This window comes from Medicago sativa, chromosome 3, assembly GCF_051527215.1.
Source record: "Medicago sativa cultivar Bolivia chromosome 3, Bolivia_mono, whole genome shotgun sequence".
Lineage (NCBI taxonomy): Eukaryota > Viridiplantae > Streptophyta > Magnoliopsida > Fabales > Fabaceae > Medicago > Medicago sativa.
In genome coordinates this window covers 95,258,268-95,279,987 of record NC_140751.1, presented here as the reverse complement: position 1 = coordinate 95,279,987, position 21,720 = coordinate 95,258,268, and the positions used below count along the sequence as shown (strand labels likewise).

The window sequence follows — 21,720 nt, the reverse complement described above, 5'->3', positions numbered from 1 at the left end:
ACTCTAAAAAGAGTTTTATGACATAATTGATTTTTTCAGTTCCAGAAGAACTGATCAGGTACCTGAAACTTATGAAATATTAATAAATTATGTCATGAATGAAAGATCTCAATGGAATGAGATGGAACCGAAATGAAGTCAACGTTGACATGTTTTTGGATATAATAAAGCGCTATATGTGATGAGTAATAATGAGGATCATGAGTTAAATTCTATTAAAGTTATTGATAATGAAAATATTTGCAAATGAAAAAGAGACAATTCTAGTGAAATCAAACTCGCTTCATAAAGCAGGCTTTGTTTGGACTTGTAGTCCGCACACTTGAAGGTGTGAAATTAAATGGATACGTATGATTTTTCGCGCGAAAAGGAAATTAGAATGGTAAAATACATATATAGAGAGTTTGATATGTTCCCTGGAAGTGGATTGATAAATGTCTACTTTAAAAGACATATTCACCTGAAGTGAATTCATACTTGATTAAGTTTGGTAGCACATGAAAGGCTCAAATTATATAAAAAAATGTGCTACAATATATATTTGTATGGCTCAGTTAATAGTGATGGTTATATGAAACTTCCTGAAGGATTTCATCTGCGTAAGACACACAATCAAAACTATTGGAAAGATGACATCATTTCTCCATTTTAAGGATTTGGAAATGAATTTGTAATAATCGATTTTATGATAATGGTATAAATATTTTTAGAACTCTCGAAGAGATTCTAAAATTTGTTATATAATGGTCGACATGGACAAATCTAGTTGATTATGTGATAGAATGATTGTGATTTCACTTGTCATAAGTAAAAACCATGTCCTCAAGAAAATTATGAACAACTTGAATTGGTCAAGTGAGGACACAAGTGTTTTACTTATTATATATATCGTGGTATTTTTTTTTTGTGAATATTAGTAAATGCAGATAATCAAGGAAGTGGAGAATGTTCTTTATTAAAGATTATGATTTTATACATACAAGAAACTTGCGATTTTCTAATTTTGAAAGGAGGTTCTTTCAACAACTCAATATGAAGATATCTCAAGAGCTGCTAATTTAGAGAAGAATATGGAGATAAATCAGATCTTTCTACAAAGTCACCATCAAGTGAAGCTTTTTGAGTAACATACATAAAAGATTATTTGACTTTCTTCATCTCATATATAATTGTTTTTATGAGGGGGAGACAAAAAATGTGTTCTGCACTCTTTTTCCCTTAACTATGGTTTTATCCCACTGGGTTTTTCTGGTAAGGTTTTTAATGAGGCAGATTATGACACAAAAGGATGTTGTACTCTTTTTCCTTCACTAGATTTTTTTTCCCATTGGGTTTTTCTCTAGTAAGGTTTTAATGAGGCATATCCTCGATGGACATCCAAGGGGGAGTGTTATGAATATTATAAGTGGATGTCCATATAGCAATTGGGTTATTGGGTCATACTATTAGCTTATTGGGCTATATTGTGCTTGCTCCCCAAGTCATTGGTGCTTGTTCCCAAAGTCATTGTATTTCTCTATAAATAGAGCTCATATGTAACTTAATTGAACATCACAAGAGAATAATAGAATCATCTCTCTTCATTTTCTTTCTCATTCTTTACTTCTCTCTACTTTATTCTTATTCCTATTTCTTTAGTTTCATAACAAAAACATAGATTTTATCTATGTAATTTGAGATTCTTTCTATTTTAGTCTTTTATGGTTCCATCCGTCCTGTCACACATAGAGTGACGTGTTAATGGATTTCGCCACGTGGCTCATGTCACATAGATTTTTTTGATGTGACAATATTAGTATTTTTTTTTACCTAAAATATGTTTTAGTAACATTAATTGAGGGGCTAAAAAAATGAGTCATTTTCTTCTATAAACACAGTCCATAAAAATGATTTAGAGGTTGAATATTTTTACGATTTTTTATAGACATGTTTAAGTCGTTAAAATAAGACCTCTCATATAAAATAATAATTTCCCGACTAAGGATATATTAATTATGAATATTTAAAAATAAAAAAGCCAAAAGTCAAAACAACGAAAACCTTGTCCTAGAAATTTAATTTTGAACTGATTTTTTTCCTAGAGACCTCTATAAAAATATATAAAAAAGATCTACAAAATTTTATAGCATTCCGAAGATAAATCGATTTATTATGATTTTTCGACAAAAACGTGCAAATTCTCAATTTTGTTCTGGATAAATATATACTCGTGGGTTAAATTTTGTTCTCCATTTTTAAAATCTTGTTTAAAACATCATAAGATCTCCACCACTAAATTTTGATGATTTTAAACGAGGAAGAAATTAATATCGTTTAAAAACTACAAAATTACATGGTGAAACCTTAAAATATTATCATCCCTCGTCTATAAACTAAAAAAAATATGAGTACAATGATTAGATGTGAGATGCAAGTATTTCATTATTTTGTTTAGATGTGTGCTTATTTACCTGTTGACGTGGAAACAAATGTATGCTTTTTATTACAAAATATGAAAATCATGTGAACTTAACTCATTTTAAAGGCAATTAGAAAGTAAATTTTGAGAAATTAATTCATTTTGAAGTGCAAGTAGAAAGTAAATTTTGAGAAATTAAAATTATAATAAACACTACTAGAAAATTCGGTTTTAGCGACGGAAATTTGTGAGGGTTTAAATTTCGTCGCAAATTGTGACGGATTTTGTGAGGGTTACTGATGAGGTGTCATTAGCGACGGGTTTTGCGAGGGTTTCAGTCGTCGATACTTATCCGTCATAAATTCCGTCAGAAATTTGAGATTCCCAAGTTTTGTGAGGGATTTAGCGACGGTCTTGTTCCTTCTATAACTGTTCCGTCACATTTTCTGTCGTAGATTCCACAAATGCTTTGCGACGTCCTTGGATACCCGTCACAACGAGATTTTCGCGTTTTTGATATCAAATGATGCAAAAATAAATTAATATTTACTTATGTTTGTGCTGAGACTCGAACCCGTGACCCTCAACAAATGTGCACGACGCATTACCACCAGGCCATGATGACCCTGTTGTTATATTATTTTAATTGTATTATTTATTATGTAGCACATATTTTTTGTTAAGAGTCTTCCATTTACTTAGACAAACGCGTGAAAGCCTCTTTATACATAGATCTGTTCAATTACTCTTCATTTCCAGAAAAAAAAAACAAAGTGTAAATAATCTGGAAAATGAGTTTTCTAGCGGGAAGGTTAGCAGGAAAAGAATCAACTTATTTCTTCCAAGAATCCAAACAAGCTGTAACCAAATTAGCACAAAAGAATAATCCAATCGCAAAAATCAACGTTGTTAATGAACGACACGTCGTTCAAGATAACGCCGACGTGCTTCCCGAAGTTCTACGACACTGTCTTACTTCCAAATTATTCAGAGATGAAACGGCGTCGTCTTCATCATTCTCTGCATCGAAATGGGTTCTTCAATCTGATCCCAAACTTCGATCTTCTGTATCTCCTGATGCTATCAATCCTCTTCGCGCTTTCGTTTCTCTTCCACAAGTTACCTTTGGCGCTAGAAGGTTCATTTTCATTCCTTATTATTCTTCAATTTTTCATTTTTTTTTTCAATTCAATTTCTAGGTTATTGATTTTGCGTGTGATTGGTTGTTCTACTATGGTGAAAAATTATTTCCAAGTTAGAATCAAAACTGTGGCAATTTTAAATAGAATTACTTTTCATTCAAAGCTGCACTTGTTAGTAAATTGGGTATTAAGAGGGAATTGAAGTTGTTTGTAGTTTCTAAACTATGGCAATTTTTTGTTTTTGTGTTTCAGGTGGGAATTGCCTGAAGCAAAACATGGGGTTTCAGCCTCTACAGCGAATGAATTGCGTCAGGATCGGTATGACATCTATGTTAACCCGAAGAAGTTGAAAGCAGCATCTGAAGGGCTTGCAAATCGTATGTATCTTTCTTCTCATATAAATTTGCTTGCGATGAATGCTCTCATTTTCTCATTTTAAGAGGTTAAGTCTGTAAGCAAATCTCAATAAAAACAAGGTGTAAGGGGTGTTTGAGTCAACCGTTTAGTTAAACACTTATTCAATACTGGCTTAATGGGCATGTGGTTATCTGTTAAGTGTAAACTTTTTCGACGATTGAATAGGGAATAAGGAGGACTTAATGTAAGTTCTGTTTAAGTTGTTTTTATAAGCTAGTTTGTAAAGATAAGCTGAAAATAGCTTATGGTATGATATCAATAGGCTCTTCCAAATACTTACACAACTAACACAAGTACTTACTATAGTATGCAATTTCAAATGATGTTACCTCTGACAAGTTGAAATAACTTCTGACATAGTATGGATGTTACCTCTGACAAATTATTTACTTGACAAATCTTATGTATATTAGCTATGGTACCATCAAACTTCACATTACATCTCTATGGAATTTATAATCTGTACCAGCTAAAAGTCGATGGAAAACTAATGGTGTAGACAGGTCCAATATAACCTATGATAATCCTATACCGTTACACTTTAATGTGTTGCTCTATGTTTAACTGTGATTAGATACATGAAATTTGCAATTGCAATGTATTGAGCATCATGTGTTTTTACTAACCAACTTGGCGGAAGCAAATTGAGTTGATGTAGTGGTATAAATGTTGAGGTTTTATGAGAGGGATAACTTATTGGGTCTAGAGAGACTGTTCCATTAATTTGAATGAGGGAAAATAGAGTTTCTCATCACTTACACAAGCTAAAGTTAAACCCTTGCAGGTTCTCGGTAACAGGAGAGAAACTTGTAGTTATGATTTCAAATCAGCAATCTTTTAAAATTTATGCCTACTGTGGCTATAGGCTGTCAAAGGAATATTTTAGCGTTCCTTGTCAATGTTATAGTAAGGGGAATCTGCTAGTTTGAAATTATTGCTAAGGTCTTTATATATATATATATATATATATATATATATATATATATATATATATATATATATATATATAGACACACACACACACAAAATGTTTTAACAAAACAGGGTGTACAAGCATCACATGACAAACCAAGACAACTTTCGAATAAGGGAGACGAAATCTATTTGATTTCGAGTTACTTCTTATTTGTCTACAAGCTGGTTATGATGTGTGTCTTGTGAATTTATTCATTCATAATTGAATAGTACAAATCCCAGCATGATATTATTTTCACTTTATCATTTTAATACAAACTAGAATAAGGCTCAAAACTATGCTTGAGGTGTTTTGCGATGGTTTATAAAAGGAGACAATAATCTTCAGCAGAAAAGTCCTAACAGATAGCTGTGGTGCATATAGGAATTTAGATCACCACAAAACTCGGCTATATTTACAATCTATGAGCTATATTTGCAATCTACTCATGATAGATATTTATACAACCATACGAAGTTGAAATCTAATAATTGTCAACCAACTCAACTTATATCAGAAATATACCCTTTATCTAAACAAAATTTAACTAACAAAACCATTTATATCTCAAACTAATAGAGTCAAAGGAGAATGAGAATGAACTAGATGGAATTTTATTAGAATACAAATGGAGGAAGTTACAACATAATAGAAAGAAAAAACCAAATCTAGTAGAAGGATACTACTAGCCTAGCCATTAATTCTAAGATGATCCTCTTACACCAACATTATTGTCTCTTCAAATTGCCTTCAGATAAGGCCTCTCTGTAATATGCAATAGGCTGTCTATTATTCATCAGCACCGCCCCAATTCCTTAACTGATGCATCGCATTCCACCTCAATGAGTATGGTGAAGTTTGGTAAGGCGAACACCGGTGGTTGCGTCATTTTCTCTTAAGGGTTTGTAAAGTTTCAGTTGCCTCATTTTCCCTATGAAAATTGTTCTTCTTGGTTAATTCTGTCAAGGGTTTCGCCACCTTCCCATAATCCTTGACAAATTTCCGATAATAGCTTGTGAGGCCGAGCATACGTGGAGCTGGAAAATAATGGAATGCACTTGATCTTTGAGGGATTAACTGCTACCCCCTGACCCAATATCAAATGCCCCAAATGCGCCGCTCTATTCTTTCTAAAACTACACTTGTGCAGGTTAGCTACAAATGCATGAGATGCTAAAGTTTCCAGAGTCAAGGCTCTACATGTTTTGTGAAATATATAAGAAGTAATGGCAAATGCTGGGAAAAAGTATAAAAGTTTAGTAGGCAACAATTGATAGAATAACATATGAAAATATATTAATAACTTATAATGGATAATAATAACCAGCTAGCTAGATTAACTCAACATATGTAATATAGTTTTTGAACAACAACATTTTTCATTTCTTAATTGCTAGAAGAAAAAAAGAGAAAAAGCACTATTTATTCATCAGTGTACATGTATGTTTGTGGACCTTTTATTTTTCTGATCTTTACTTAGCGTAGGTATTTCACTAATATTTGATTATAATAGCGGTATTTTGCTGTTACCAATGCTAACCTTATAATTTATCAGATGCTATAAATGCCTTGTGGAGTAAAGGATGGAGACAACGTGCGAGTTCTGCCTTGCCATCATGAATTTCATAGAACATGCATAGACAAATGGCTGAAGGAGATTCACAGGTATGAGAAAATAGACATCCAGATTTCCTTCTTGTTTACATTCATGTTAAATTAAAATTTCAAATAATAGCACTTCTCAAATAAATTATGCGAAGATATAGCACTTCTCAAATAATGATATATATCTTACATAGTGTTTTCATTATGTTTCTTTTAATTCTATATCCTATTCATGAAGAATCTGCTCTCAATAAAATAGGTTGGGAAATTGTTGTTATTATTTCAATTAAATGAAGGTATTTTTGACTCTAGTAAAAACAGTAGTTAGCATAACTTCTCAGATAATGAGAGAAGCCTATAGACTTAATTTCTACTTGGTATTGGCCGTTGAGATGTCAAAAATATCATTCATACCCCTTCACCTATTAGTTCTTTTAGGATAGTTAGTTCATGACATGGTACCACATAGCTTCTTTCAATAAGAAATCTAGTTTGATTTTAAGTCTCCATTTTATGAGTTCATCCATTTCTTAGTTGCTGTCAAAAGTTTTTTTTTTTGTCTCTTGACCCTCCGGCCTCCAAGGGTCTGGTGATCCAGAGTTCGACTGCGAAGTAAATAAAGTTTGGCAAACGATTTTTCTAGTCAGGAATTGAACTCGAGCTCTCTTGAACAATAATTAGAAGGGGTTTCACTCATGTCTAGCAGCAATGTGATGTTTTTTTGTATTGAAAAAAAATTGTTATCACCATGGTTATCTAAATTTTTTTGCCAACAATTCAACCGTCAGTGACAAATTTGTTAGCATGCTAGTGATTGTGGCACTAACTTGGTTACAAAATCTTTCTAAGGACCTAAGTGATAATTTTTCTAGACTTGAATGATATATAACTAAGGATTTACTTTATAATTCAAATGTTAAAGTATAGTATAGTTTTTATTACTTTGAAAAATACATTCTGAGCATGACTAAATTGATTGTGAAGTGTAAGGTTACAATATTATGATACACAGAAAATAATCCCTTTTATTATTTGAACTTCATTAAGTTGAGGTTAGAATGTTAAAATTTTGAACACTATAATATGTTTTTTATCCAACTTTTGTTGTTGTTGATATGATTAGGTTGAAGCCTATTCAATTCCTGGAACTGGTGAAAAAGCAAAAGATCCAATTTTTGGGCTAACAATGGGTACAAGCTCTCAAGCTACCTGCGATCGTTTCAGGTAATTAAACTAAGTGTATCATTATGTCAATGATTTTCTATTTTCAAATTAGAAGAACACATGACAAATTAAGGAAAAATGCAGTTATTATCTCAGTTGAAGTTAAGCTTGACATTTATATGTAATGCTAAAATACTTGATTAAGAATCAGTTTCAGCTTTTTCACTGTACTTTATTCCTAATTACTAATTGAATCGTATTATTTGAATATGATTCTCTAAAATAGACGGTTTTGTGTCGAACGCGGAAGTGTTGATAATCCTTCAGTGATATTAATCCATGGTTTCCCTTTACATGTGAGTTTCATTTGTTTCTCCCTAGGCATATTCTTATATGATCAATCACAATTAACATGATTTCTATGTTGCTGCCTAGGTATTTTCTTATCATAAGGTTCTTCCAGTACTCTCCAAGGACTATCACGCTGTAACATTTGATTGGCTAGGTAAGATCACACTGTTTTCATTGAATAGGTAACTAGAATTTCTTCTATTTTATTTGTAGTTATATGTCCTGAAATATTCAACTATGCTTTGTGTCAATGCTTACTTTATGGCTTTTAATTGATATAAACCAAATTAATGGATGCTTTTAGAAGCATAGAATTTTGTAAAATACTTTCAGTGAATGAAATCTTTGAGAACAGATATTGAGTTTGTTAATGTTATTTTTGGGATCTATATTTCCTTGATAATTAAGCTTTCATTTACCTCAAATTTAGTAGATCTGTGGTTCAATTTGTGTGTAAGGAGTCTAAATGTTCACTCCATTTTCATTTTCTATTTCAGGATTTGGGTTTTCTGATAAGCCTCAACCCAAATATGGGTTCGACTACACCCTTGACTGTAATTGCGTGTATGTTTGGTTTCATAGTGACAAAAATTGACATTGAATGAGTTGATTCTGAATAAAAGTGAGTTTAATGTAAAATGATTTATATTTTGATACATTCATGTAAAAGTGAGTTGAACAATAAATTTGAGGCTAAAAGTCAACTGTAGAGGCAAAAACTTCAAATTCTAAAGGCAAAAACATTCAAACATGCCAAAAAAATTCAATACCTCTAGAATCTATTTTGATTATACTAAGGATTCTTGCTTTGAAAAACAAAATAATGAAAGATTCATGAAAAACTGAAATGATTTATTTTTCTTATGCCATGCAGAATATGTGTCATCATTGGAGTCACTTATTGATGAGCTAGCTTTTACCAAAGTCTCACTTGTTGTTCAAGTAAGTTTCCATTGGCTACTAAGAATCATGGATCGACTAGTTAAAGTAATTTCTTCTTTGACATAGCATTAGTCTTGTTTGTTTGCAGGGATATTTCGTACCAGTTGTAGTTAAGTATGCAAGCAATCACCAGGAGAAGCTTAACAACTTAATACTCATTAATCCACCGGTATGTTTATTTTTGAGTTGTGTAATTTCGACACATAAATTTGAAATCAAATTTTGACATCAATTTAGATGGTTAATGGCGTTAAAATACGTGATAACTACATTCAATTGAATTTCAGCACTAGATAGGGAGAGCTGTACATTAGCAACATTTCAAACCCATGTAACTCATGTGAGAGGCAGTGTTAGAGACGTCCATATAAGGGCCCGTTTGTTTCAGATTTTTTTCAAAAAAAATCTATTTTTATCCCTAAAAAAAAAATCACTTTTTTCATTTTTAAGTGTTTGTTTAGGATTTTTAGAAAAATCATTTTATCAAAAAAATCTATTTTGACCCTAAAATGAAAAGCTATTAGGATTAGCTTTTCTCAAAATCTATTTTTTTCAACAACAAGGAGATAACACATGTGCATGTTAGAACTCATTTTTTTAACAAAATGGATTTTTATGGATAGTAGGCAAACACAAATAACTTCAGATTTTTTTAAAATCTCTAAAAAAAATCTCTAGATTCTTTTGACACAAAATCTATTTTTTTTAAAGCTGAAACAAACGCACCCTAACTCCATTCAAGTATCCTCACTTAGTAATAGCTTAGGATTATGAGATTGTTGATAAGTTGATTCATGACACTAGCTTAACAATAGAAAATATGAACAATTGTGTACTGAAATGGTCCTTGTTTGTGTTTTTCTTGGTTTTGACCTTGGGTAAAGGGGATCTATGTTCATTTGCTACCTATTCATGTACAAAACTTATTGATATATAAAATCATTAATTACATATTCAAAAATGGTTCCGAAGTAAATGTTGGTTAATCTTGTCTATCACTGATAAGTCCAGATTGGTTTATTTATTTTCTTATTCTTACTTCCAATCGGTTCAGTAAGGAAACATGTATTGAATATTCATTTTTGTTTGGGGAATTGAAATCTGTAGGGTGCATACGTCTGAGTTGACCACTTTTATACTAGTTTGATACAACTTTACAGTCTTATTTATAGAATTTCTACTCTCACTATTATATGTAACAAAAGTTTGTTATAAAAAAAAAAACTTGAATTTTTCAAATAGATATAACGGTTTCATTGTTATAGGTAACAAATTACGTTAATCTTTTAACAATAATATAACAAATATAATAAAAATTCTTTATTAAAAAATATATAATAAATTTTTTTATCTTTTCAATAACACAAACAATAGAACATTTTTGCTCCCAATTATATACTGTGATACATTATTATTATTAATATTATTATTATTATTATTATTATCATTATTATTTTTATTATTATTATTTTCTTTTTTTTGAAGCAATTATTATTATTATTATTATTATTATTATTATTATTATTATTATTATTATTATTATTATTATATAAATAACAAAACACCACTTTCTCCCTCACATCGTTCATTATTATTATTATAACAAACAGATACATAACAAAACCCAAATTTTTCCTCATTCACCCATCAATCAGCAATCGCTCATCAGGTTTGTAACAGATACCAAAATCCATTCATCCTTCATCAATCTAACTCCCAAACAGTCCCCCAATTGGTTCCTAACCTAATCTCCCCTCTCTAATTCCCAAATTCATTTGCCCTAAATCTTCACTTCATCAATCTAATTCCCAAAGCCTTCACTCATCAGTTCACTTCGATCAATTTATCGCTAATATTACTTTGCTGTCGCAAACAGGTTCCTAAATCCTTCACTTCTCTCAGCCCGTTGCTCACTTAGCTCATCTCACTTGGTTGCTGCAAACAGGTTTCAAACTATTTTTTCTCATTCTCTTGTTTTTATGCTGTAAATTATGCTAACTGAATTGGGTATGCACAATTTGAATGCTTATCTATTGAGGTTTTGATTTTTCTTTCTGGTATTTTGTCAATTTGTTTGTGATTTGGTTTTTTTACAGATTTATATGTTTTAGTTAGCGAAGAATTTTTGGTCTGTCTCTTCCGGTTGAATCCCCTTTTTTGTGTTGTTTGCTTCAAACTAGTGTATGAAATTTGGATGGTTAATTTTTTTTAATTATTAATTAGGGAGAACATATTTTGTATAGATCGATAATTTTGATTTTTGATTTTGTTTTTAATGAGTAATTAGGGAGAACGGGTGGTATTGGGCTTGAGGTATTCCCCAAGCACTCTTTTTGTTGTCTTTTTTTTCATAGTATTTTTACTATGCTTTGGGTGATGTTCTTTGACATGGAACTCTGTCCATGATTAGTTTTACAGAGAGCAATGTACTTGGTCTTTCCATGATTAGTCTTTATAAGAAGGAGACATAAGCAAAATCTTAGTTTCCCGTAAGTTCTTAACACTTGATATTAATTTATCAAGTGATATACTGTCCATGACTAATATTGTAGTGATGGGTAAATAATGCATCAGCGCCTGATAACTTGTTTATGCCCATGTTTAATTTTGTGTGCCTTTTAATTTCTTTTAACTTTTTTATGTACTGTAGTTAATTACTACCTCCGTCCCTAATTATAAGACCCTTTTGAGAAATTTTTGTGTCCCTTTTTACAAGACCCCTTTGCTATTTCTAACTACATTAATTATTTTTTTACATACATGCCTCTATTTATTATACATCTTTTTCTTGAATTAGCAATAAATAGCATGTGGAAAACATAAACTAACTCTCTCTCTTAAGGATAAAATTGTAAAAAGAATAATAATTACAAACAACTTTAATATAAATATCTACTTTATTAATTTCCGTGATTTTAACAAAAGGGTCTTGAATATAGGGTCGTAGGTAGTACTTAGTTTTATATGTATATAGATGGAAGACAATGATAACACAAGGGGCAGTGGAAGAGGTGTTGGTATAGGCATAAAAAAAGTTAAAGAAAAAGGGAGAGGTAAGCATAAAACTAATTTGTCACATTCTTCCATATTTCAAGCACCTAGGCCTGCAGACACCCAACCACCTTACTATACTAGGCAACCTATAAATATCCAACAACCCCAATCTACAAGGCAACCTACACATCATCCCATTTCTCAAACACATACAAATTTAATAATTCTAGGGTGCACTTTTTTTCACCACTCTTGTAAACATTTCCATGTAAATTTTACAACTTCGAGACTTCCAGTGACACCCTTTGCAAGTTCCAGTTATAACTTCTAACAGATTTTCACTTCCAAGCATCATATGTTTATGTAATCAGTAATCACTACTCACCCATATTACTAGGTTGTTGAGTGTTGAAAATAACTAGTCTAACTTTTACCCATACATTTGGATCTTCATTTTCTTTCACAGCTCCATTACGAAATATCATATGAAACATGTGTTCTCACAAACATTAAACATATGCATAATCACCAATGTATCTACCGATACATTTGTTTACTTTAATATTATAAACCATTGGGGAGAGATATCATGTGAGAGTTTATTCCATATAAAATTGATACGTTTGTCTCATTTCAGTGTACAGGAGCATTGAAGTAAGCACTTAACAGCATATCAATACTTAGTGATCTAAATCTTTAAATTAAATTGGCTATCTTGGTCATATTATTCAATGAGGCAGAAATTAGCAAACATTTGCATGATTGTAATTAAATGCGTTGGCATAAATTGTGAATGTTTGGTATGTGACATATTGATTAATTTGCTGAAATAGTATTGTGGTATGAAAATCCATGAATCAACTGAAGATATAGTAAGTGATGGTGAATCGGTTTGCTTGTTAATGTGCATATGTGAGTTGGTTTGCTTATGACACAATGCGTAGAACTTTATTAGTTGAATAAAATATGTAATGCATTGTGAAGGTCACATTTGGAGTTCCTAGTTTGATGTCCGGTTTATCCTATATTACTTACATTGCTTTTATTGCAGAGGATATATAAGTGGCTTCCTGAGCATGAGCAAGACATAAAGAAGACTTATCATCATAAGGCATCTGATGGGTACGATAGTAAATGGAAGGACAAGGCAGAAGTTAATAAGCAAAATAGAAGATCCTCTGATGGTCCATTGCACACTTGTGGGTCAATTCCAACAACCGAGCATTCTAAAAGATTAGTAAGTAAACAAATTATATTTGCAGCAAAGCATAGTGATTTAAATTAATAATAATACTAATCTATTTATCTTGTACTATAGAAAACTGACTCAAAGATGACTCCAAGCTGCTGGGAGGTGTATCAAAAGACATACAAAATGAAAGGTGATCCATCAAAGTGGGTATCCTCCAAATCTCAAATGGTTGCGGTAAGTTACAATTCGATGAGATTTTCATTTCCAGCCTTTTGTCAAATAAACATAAAATAATTAAAAAATTTCTAGAATTAGTTATATCCTTTTGTGGACTTGGTATGCTGGTGGATAGTCAAGGTAATTAGAAATACTTTAAAATTAGTATTTATAATTGTCCTTATGTGTATTGATGCATGCTGCTATACTATAACTCTGCCATCATGTGCTATAATTGTTTTTTGTTATTTAATCATGTATATTGTTGTATGTTGCCTGCTTTTGTGCTATAGTTTTTAATGTTCTGCATGCTTATTATTGTTCATCAGGTTCTGACATCTGAACGTGATAATCTTATGTTTCTTCACTTAGAAAGAAGTCATGATAACTTAGTTATTAATTAAAAGCTGGTTTTAATTTGTTTAAGTTGTTATTGATTGGTTTATATATGAATTTAATTGTAGTAATTAATTTAATTTCATATTTTTGTACGTTAGAATTAAGATGAACTCTAATTTTGTAGGATGAATATGAAAGATGGAATTTTGAAAGGAACTCACAGCAAACAGAGGGGGATGATGTGTCTAATGACCATCAGTCAGATAACTTCATCTTCTTGGACGTAGTTGGAGGAGTCGACAAGAAAGGACGCATATATGGTTTGGGGACAGAGGCAGGAAAATACAAGCATTCTTCATCCAGATCATCTGACGGCATCTCACCATCTGAATATGAGCATATGAGGACTGCAATATCTAAAATGTCAGCTGAAAACATGGAACTCAAGGAGCGGTTGAAAACTAATGAGGAATTAATTCGTGCATCACAGGAGGAGTCACGTTTAGCTCGAGAGCAGTCACAACAGTCACAGGAGGATTCGCAATTGCTCCGAGAGTAGTTTCAGAAATTCAAGGAATCTTTTCAACAATGCCATTCACATCTACCTCCTTATCGACCTCATCGTTCGAGTTAGGATCAACATACGTGTCCACTTACTTGATTATTTATCATATTATTGAGAATTTTAAAGTAAATGTTCTAATACTATTTAGTAATTATTTCAATATATTTTCATGCAAAAGATAAGTAGTGTGATTTTTGTGAACGCAAGCAAAAAGGGTTTTTATTAAGTATTGATGTGATTTTTATCATATCTTATCATATTAATATATTTTATATTGTAATTTTTCATCACCTTTTTTTATATTCAAAAATGTTTTGAGAAGAAATTGAGAAATTTCCTAATCTAATTTTTAGGGAGAAAAAAAAAGCTTTCTATTTGCGACGGAAAATTTAAAGAGTCACAAAAGCGTCCGCCACGAATTCGACGCTAGACAAATTCCCAGAAGTTTTACGACGGAAGTATTCTCTCAGAAATTTGCAACGGTTTTATCCCTTAGAAATTTGTGACGGATAAATAAAACGTCAGTATTTTGTGACGGAAAACTGAATGACACACAACCATATTATTTGGGGTTTAGCGACGGGTTTTTGGGGTTTGCGACCGGTTGTTTTCCGCAGCAATGAGCGACGAAAATGATTTTCCCTCGCTAATTTTTTCCGACCCCCATTATTACGACGGATTTCTGTCGCGTCGCAAAATCCGTCAGAAAATCGTTTGCTACGGATTTTTGCCTATTTTGCGACGGAATACTGCCGTCGCTAAATCCGAGTTTTCTAGTAGTGAAAACTTAAAATGGGTAAATAACACAAACAACACATAAGTAGGCATCTACAAGAACTTAGCTTGTATTTATTTATGGTTTCTTTCCATTTAGCTACATAGTTAGTACAAAAGGACTTCGAACACTATATTTACCATTACTCCATGTAATGGATCCAAACAGATCTTTGTTCAACGAGGTTAAAGTAGTAGAGAAAATAGCTTGGTAGCTTTGATTTTTATTGCTTTTTGTAAATTGTAGTTTCTCTGGAATCAGCTGAACTTTCACACCACTAGGAGCATTAACTATGGCGGAGTAGGCTACTTCATCCTCTTCACCAACATTTGTAACAGTTCTACTCACATTCACAGTTTCTTTCCCAGTGAAGTTGGAGATTGCTATGGAAGGATAATTGATATTGGAAATATGATCAGGAGTCGATTCCTTGGGGCAGTTGAAACTATCAGGGACAGTTTTTGAAATAACCTTAATAGTGGTTGTGTTGTATCCTATGTAACACAAGTAGTTCAAGTATTCAATGGTGCTAGTTTCATAAACGAGCCCTGGTTGGAATGATTCAATTGTTGTTATGTCCCCTGCTCCATAGTCATAAGGTGTGGCAACTGACCCTAAATCTGTAGTAATGGGAGCCTTCATATTATTAATTTGTGTTGCTGCATATCAAAAAAATAGAAGTTGATGAGTTGCTAGACAAATTGTAGTGGTTATTAGAAAATTTGATTTATGAAGAAAAAATTAAAATAACTAAATTTAAATGGTTATATTTCCTTATGAAACTAAACCAGTACGTAGGCCTATAAAAAGACCAATGTAGACGATAAATTTTAATTTTAAAAATCAATTTAGAACTAATTTTGGGATAAAATTAACTGATCATCCACACTAAATTCATGATTGATTTGTGTATTTAAAAATAAACGCCTGACCGGATGTCATGATGGCTGATCTGATTGCAGAGGCACTCCAAGTGGGGTTCCTAGATTTAATGCTGCCGGCAAGGCCCGAAACATGTGGGCATGACATGGAAGTTCCGGTTTCAAGTTTATATGGCAAGGGTTTTTTTCCCTTTGGAACATTTTCGTCATCATTTCCAATCCATGCTGCAAGAATGGTAACACCTGGTGCTGCAATATCAGGCTACAAAGAACAAATTATTGGTCTTGTTCAGTTACGTGGATTGATGATAATTATGTATAACCCTATCTAGCTATATCGTTATATATATATTTTTACCTTGAGAATATTCTTTGAAAGAGCTGAAGGTCCTCTACTTGAAAAGATTGCCACCATAGGTGCAGGCTTATAATCTATGACTGTGACTGTTGGTAGAATTGTTGCTACTGGATTGCTTCAGATTATTTTTATGCAAAAATACAATAAATAAAATTAACTACCACCATTGTTGATTTTAGAATTAAATCAAATTTTAATACTTTTATTAAAAAAAATGTTCATGTGACAAATTAAAGATGTGTGATTGGATGCCAATGTAAATTTCCCCTTACCTCGTTGAATTGAGGTATTGGAGGAGTGTGACAGCATCTTTTGATCTTACCACCGTTGCTGGGAAGTCTGCATAAATATTTGCCACAGCTCCATCTTGGTCAGTAATATGAACAAGACCTAATCCACCCGCCTCTTGCACCGTCCTAATTTTTTCATCGGTTGAATAATCACCATCTATGCCATCACAGATGACAATATTCCCTTCAACTTTTTTCTTATCTAATGAACTTGGATGACACTGACTGCATTTCATAAAGAATGTTAGTTTGCCTAACTTTAAAACAACGTGGTTTTGGGTTTTTGATTATGCAGAACAAACATGTTTAAGTTTATTCATTTTTAGATAGATTTTGTGTATGTACCTTGCTTCAGTTAAGTCAGCAGTAATTGTCTTGGCAGACTTTCCGGTTATCAATGGATAATCAGCAGATTTTGAAAGAGGGGAGAAATTTATGGCTTGACCCTAAAGTACAGCATTTATGAGCATAAGTCATAACACATAGAGCATAATTTAACCAACATTTTATTTAATCAAAAACAAAATCAGTTTGATGAGCAACAATGTTATTTAGACAACAAAAACATTTTTTTTTCTCTATTCGCATTAAAATTTATACATAGTACATCTTTTGTAGTGTTGATGCTGACTTTTTTTATCTTCAAATAACATAATTTTTAATCCATAGAAAAAAAATCACCATCTACATATAGTTTTGTAGTGTTGATGCTGACTTTTTTCATCTTCAAACAACATAATTTTTAATCCATAGAAAAAAAAAATCACCATCTACATATAGTATACAAAAATACATTTTTACTCAATATACACAAAAACCTAAGAAATATTTATACATTAATAAAATCTCATAAATGGAATATTTTCCTAAAAAGTCTAATGAATGCGTTAGATATTACAATCCTTGTTGAAAACACGAAAAAAAATATTTGAATAAAAATGTTTATCATCCCAAACTTGTAAAACTAATTAATATTTATTTTAGATGATAAAAATTATATTACATCTTATTCGATAATACATTTTTTTTCTTTCAAAAATTAAAATATTTCTTAACTTATTCTTTGTACCTTAAATAGACACACCATAACCAAATGATTGAACTTAAGTGACTAATGTGTTTCCTTTATGACGAATCGTTCAGGAGAAACCGAGTTCGATTTTGATGAAAATAATTCTTTGTCAACTTTACTTACTTACCAGCTAACATCCGGATTACCTTGACCCTTCTTTTGAAAACCAGAGGTTTAACACTAAGGCTTTGTTTGCGAGTTTGGAGGGGAGGGGAAGAGAAAACTTCTAGGGGTGGAAAATATGACGAAAAATGGAGAAATCTTTCAAATAAATTAAAAGAGTAGGTTTTTAGATAATGATAAATTAATGCATATGATTACTATATTCTTAATTTTAAAAATAATATAACAACGTAGATTAAATTTGAAGAATTCATGTAAACCCTCCAAAACCCCCCCAAAATCCTCCTCCAATACAATTTTTTAGTTCCCCTAAATGAGGAGGGTTTAGTATTATGAAGAAAAGTTAACCCCCCAAAACCCTCCCCTCCCATTTTCCTCTATTTCATCCACTTGCTCATTCCTTTTTTTCCAAGCCTTCCCCTCCCTTCCCCTCCAAACTCGCAAACAAAGCCTAAATAGACGCACCCTTATGGTCTCAACTTGCCAAATGTTAAACCGTAGTAATTAATATATCCAACTCCTCAAGAAAAAAAAGAAGAAAATCCAACACTTGGAAGAAAAAAAAAAGCAAGGGAATATGCTATGTTTTCCCTTTTCTTTCTTTTTGTCTGGTAGATTAATGGCTAAAAATTCATCTTTATAATGAATAAGTGAAGAATTTGTGATTTAAACTCTAACCCCTGGTATATGATGTGATGTTCATATCGATTGAGATATACTCGTGAGGACATTATATTTTCTTTCTATAAAGCATTATAAGGTGAATGGGTAAAGTGCAGTAGAAATTAGAAATAAAATGGAATGAAACAATAGTTTTTTTTTGGACCAACGAGATTAATGGAACTATGTTTTCTCTACATACACAAAAACTGATAAAATGCTTTCGCCAAAAATATGGTGAATGGGGATTGGGAGCAATTTCATTTCATGTATGAAAACCAACATTATTTTTTACCCATGTATTTAACTGTCATATTAAATTTTCCATTTGAAAAAAAAATGAATTAAATTAATAAGTGAATCAAATTCATCAACTTAATTGTAAATACGTATTTATTTGTTTATTCTTAAAAAGAAGACTCTATAAAATGTTGACACTTTTAAAATATATATATAAATGGAACATTGCGAAGCGAGGGCATAAAGTGTACCTTGACAACTTTGTTATTACCCAAGACAACGTTAGACTGAAAGTCACGGTCAATAGTGGTGGCAGCAACCGTTAATATCCAAGGTGCATCATTAACAACAGTACTTAGCCCCGGACCAGAATTCCCAGCGGAGCAAACCACCACGATGCCGTGCTCCACTGCATGGAACGCTCCAATTGCAATCACGTCGGTTTTCAAGTCAGGTTGGGAACTCGGACCCCTACCAAGGGAGAGCGAAAGCACATCAACTCCATCAGAAATTGCATCGTCAAACGCTGCAAGTATGGCAGAGCCAGAGCAACCAATATTGCTGCACACTTTGTAGATCGCCAACCTCGATTCAGGGGAACCACCTTTTGCTGTCCCTTCCGCGAGACCATAGTATGAAGCACCACTCACGGCATTCCCTGCCGCTGTCGAGGCCGTGTGGGTTCCATGCCCAACTGTATCCCTTGTTGTGGCCGCCACACGATTATCCCCATCAAGGTTAGGGTAATACCTTGCTCCTATTATCTTCCTAAAATTGAAAAATATAAAATAAAATTATGGCAATGCTACTCTAATGGCCCCAGAAACAAAGGTAAACATAGATAAGTTTGATTATATTTTTGGTTACAAGATAAGTTTCATTTGTTTTCTTTTAGGAAATTCTGAACAATTAAAACTTTCGGCTTCTTTTGATTTGTATCTTGCAATATCTTGTTACAAAATCTATACCAAACCGAATACATGAAGAATATAATAGCTTTGTTAGGTTTAATCGGGTTGATACTTTTAAAAATTAAATTATGCTTATTTACAAACTACAAAGAATTATTGTATATTTTTCCATGCGTTCTAGATTTTTTATACTAGTAATGTATAGTGATTAAAAAATGCAAGAGGGCCTTAATTTATTAAGCTCAATCAGTTAAGTGTTGGATCTTTGTTTGGTTATTATATAGCACTAAGTTGATTTCATTTTTCTTTTATTGCTTTTTTTTTCCTTTTCTGCGGGGGTTGGACCTTTTCTATCTACCTATTACAATTAGATGAGTTGAAGTCATTTGATGTCATGCAGGTGCCTTTCCAACCGGGTGGAATAGGATCCATTCCATTGTCCGAAAAACTTGTTGCTTCTGGCCATATACCTGAATAATCAATTATTAAAATGATAAAACAAATCAATTGAGTACCAATATAATTAAACTCGTGAAATGGATAGAGTAATAGCTTTGGATATGATTTAATTTTTAGTTAGCTAGTTATAAGTACATTACATATGTACTCCTTCTATATCTATACCAAAAAAACAACCAACCTGAGTCTAACATGCCGATTACGATGTCCGACGATGAATGAGAAGAAGAATTGGAGAGTGTGCTGTCAATTTTGACATGAGTTTGCAACTTAAGGAAATCCCAAGAATGAGTTGTGTGAAGTTTCAGAATGGGTTCTGGAAACACAGACACAACTCCAGGCTGTTGAGCAATTGAGGCTGCTTCATTTTTTGATAAACGAGCTGCGAAGCCTGAGAATCCATGCTTATAGTTATGTACTAGAGCTTTTTCATTCCTAAACAATTCACATGATCAATAATTAATTAATCACATTTGAAAACACTAGCTAATTGAATATCATGATATATATGCAATTAATTACCTTCTTAACACAGTGTTTAAAACATGGGCATGATCTTTGCGAATGGAACCATTTGTTGAATTCGCGGCTCCCATATATACAATATAAACTTGATTGTTATTTCCTGATTGAGTAGCTGAGGATGATATTGACTCTCCAAGGAAAAGGAATAGAAATTCAAATAATAGCAATAAACTTGGATTTCCTTTCATGATTAGTATTCTCTCAAATTGAACTTAGCTAGCTTTGATGGTGTTATTCAATTAGATGAAGAGGAGTATGCTTGTTAGCTCCCGCCCTCACATTTATATAAGAAAGTCATTGGACTACTTAAAGTAAATAAGGTAAGTGGTGCTTCATTGTGTCAGCATTGGGTTATATGATTTATGGTAATCTTCAAAAATTAAATGATTTATGGTAAGATATGTATCAGAAAGTTATAGAGGAAATTACACTCCCCTCCTCTCAAAGATGCTTGAATTACATTCCCCTCCCCTTTTATGTTAAAATATACACTCCCCTCTCTTGAAAAATAAAATTTACACTTCCCTCCCTTATAAGATGCTTGAATTACAACCCCCTCCCTTAATAATTAAATATGCACTACACTTTAATCTATTTTAACATAAACAAATTTTTTTATGATATATAATAATTTTGAGCCATCATTTAAAAAAATTAATTCATTTCTTTATAATTTAAATGTCAATGATAATTAAATTTAAATATTTTGCTATTGATTTGATAATTTAGAGTATAAAATTAACTTTTAAATAACCATGCTTTATTGTCTTTAGTAATTTTTCACATATTTTAATTTTATTTTTGGTTGTTTCATATTTTATAATAGGGTTTAAAACTACATGTTAATGAAATTGTGAATAAAAAATAGCGAAAAATATGTATTTAATTTTTTATTCTATTAAAATAGACCCGTAATACTATTTTTTCGAAGTGTGTTAGATTATTATTATTTTTCTATATTATTTGAAATAAAAAATAAATATTGAGGGAGTAAAGTGTAGATTTTAACATAAGGGAGGAGGGGAATGCAATTCAAGCTTCTCTTAGGGGAGGGGAGTGAAAAATTTTCTAATATGTTTTGAATAAGAGGGAAGGGGAGAGTATATTTTAACATAAGAGGAGAGGAGAGTGTAATTCAAGCATCTT

At 32.0% G+C, this 21,720-nt stretch overlaps 3 protein-coding genes across 4 annotated transcripts; 2 read left to right on the top strand and 1 right to left on the bottom strand.

Annotated features, from left to right (window-relative positions):
• Window positions 1-3,189: 3,189 nt before the first annotated feature.
• Window positions 3,190-3,979, top strand: LOC146942301 (uncharacterized). Its single transcript, XM_085750025.1, has 2 exons — window positions 3,190-3,536; window positions 3,793-3,979. Exons 1-2 carry the CDS (start codon window positions 3,190-3,192, stop codon window positions 3,977-3,979), a joined length of 534 nt encoding a protein of 177 aa, XP_085606151.1.
• A 2,551-nt stretch (window positions 3,980-6,530) lies between these two features.
• Window positions 6,531-14,471, top strand: LOC146942300 (uncharacterized). 2 transcript variants are annotated; one of them, XM_085756270.1, is made up of 9 exons: window positions 6,531-6,577; window positions 7,641-7,741; window positions 7,968-8,037; window positions 8,117-8,186; window positions 8,907-8,974; window positions 9,063-9,143; window positions 13,020-13,205; window positions 13,287-13,394; window positions 13,900-14,471. In XM_085756270.1, the coding sequence occupies exons 1-9, from the start codon at window positions 6,545-6,547 to the stop codon at window positions 14,272-14,274; spliced, it is 1,092 nt and encodes a 363-aa protein (XP_085612396.1). In that variant the 5' UTR covers window positions 6,531-6,544; the 3' UTR covers window positions 14,275-14,471. The 2 variants fall into 2 exon arrangements, with proteins under 2 accessions (XP_085612396.1, XP_085612397.1); XM_085756271.1 differs by having other exon boundaries at window positions 13,874-13,989.
• Window positions 14,472-15,101: 630 nt separating this feature from the next.
• On the bottom strand, window positions 15,102-20,831 carry LOC146942299 (CO(2)-response secreted protease-like). The gene is made up of 9 exons (XM_085756269.1): window positions 20,572-20,831; window positions 20,231-20,484; window positions 19,949-20,060; window positions 18,931-19,447; window positions 16,930-17,030; window positions 16,567-16,809; window positions 16,295-16,409; window positions 15,988-16,198; window positions 15,102-15,714 (listed from the first exon to the last, which is right to left on the bottom strand). The coding sequence occupies exons 1-9, from the start codon at window positions 20,760-20,762 to the stop codon at window positions 15,155-15,157; spliced, it is 2,304 nt and encodes a 767-aa protein (XP_085612395.1). The 5' UTR covers window positions 20,763-20,831; the 3' UTR covers window positions 15,102-15,154.
• Window positions 20,832-21,720: the final 889 nt, after the last annotated feature.

Coding starts and splice junctions, on each gene's coding strand:
- LOC146942301 (XM_085750025.1), top strand. CDS start 3,190: ATGAGTTTTCTAGCGGGAAGGTTAGCAGGAAAAGAATCAACTTATTTC. Junction 3,537..3,792: donor GTTACCTTTGGCGCTAGAAG/GTTCATTTTCAT, acceptor TTTGTGTTTCAG/GTGGGAATTGCCTGAAGCAA.
- LOC146942300 (XM_085756270.1), top strand. CDS start 6,545: ATGCATAGACAAATGGCTGAAGGAGATTCACAG. Junction 7,742..7,967: donor GCTACCTGCGATCGTTTCAG/GTAATTAAACTA, acceptor TCTCTAAAATAG/ACGGTTTTGTGTCGAACGCG. Junction 13,395..13,899: donor CCAAATCTCAAATGGTTGCG/GTAAGTTACAAT, acceptor CTAATTTTGTAG/GATGAATATGAAAGATGGAA.
- LOC146942299 (XM_085756269.1), bottom strand. CDS start 20,762: ATGAAAGGAAATCCAAGTTTATTGCTATTATTTGAATTTCTATTCCTT. Junction 19,448..19,948: donor AACTCATCTAATTGTAATAG/GTAGATAGAAAA, acceptor TTTCAATTTTAG/GAAGATAATAGGAGCAAGGT. Junction 16,199..16,294: donor TTTCAAAGAATATTCTCAAG/GTAAAAATATAT, acceptor TGTTCTTTGTAG/CCTGATATTGCAGCACCAGG.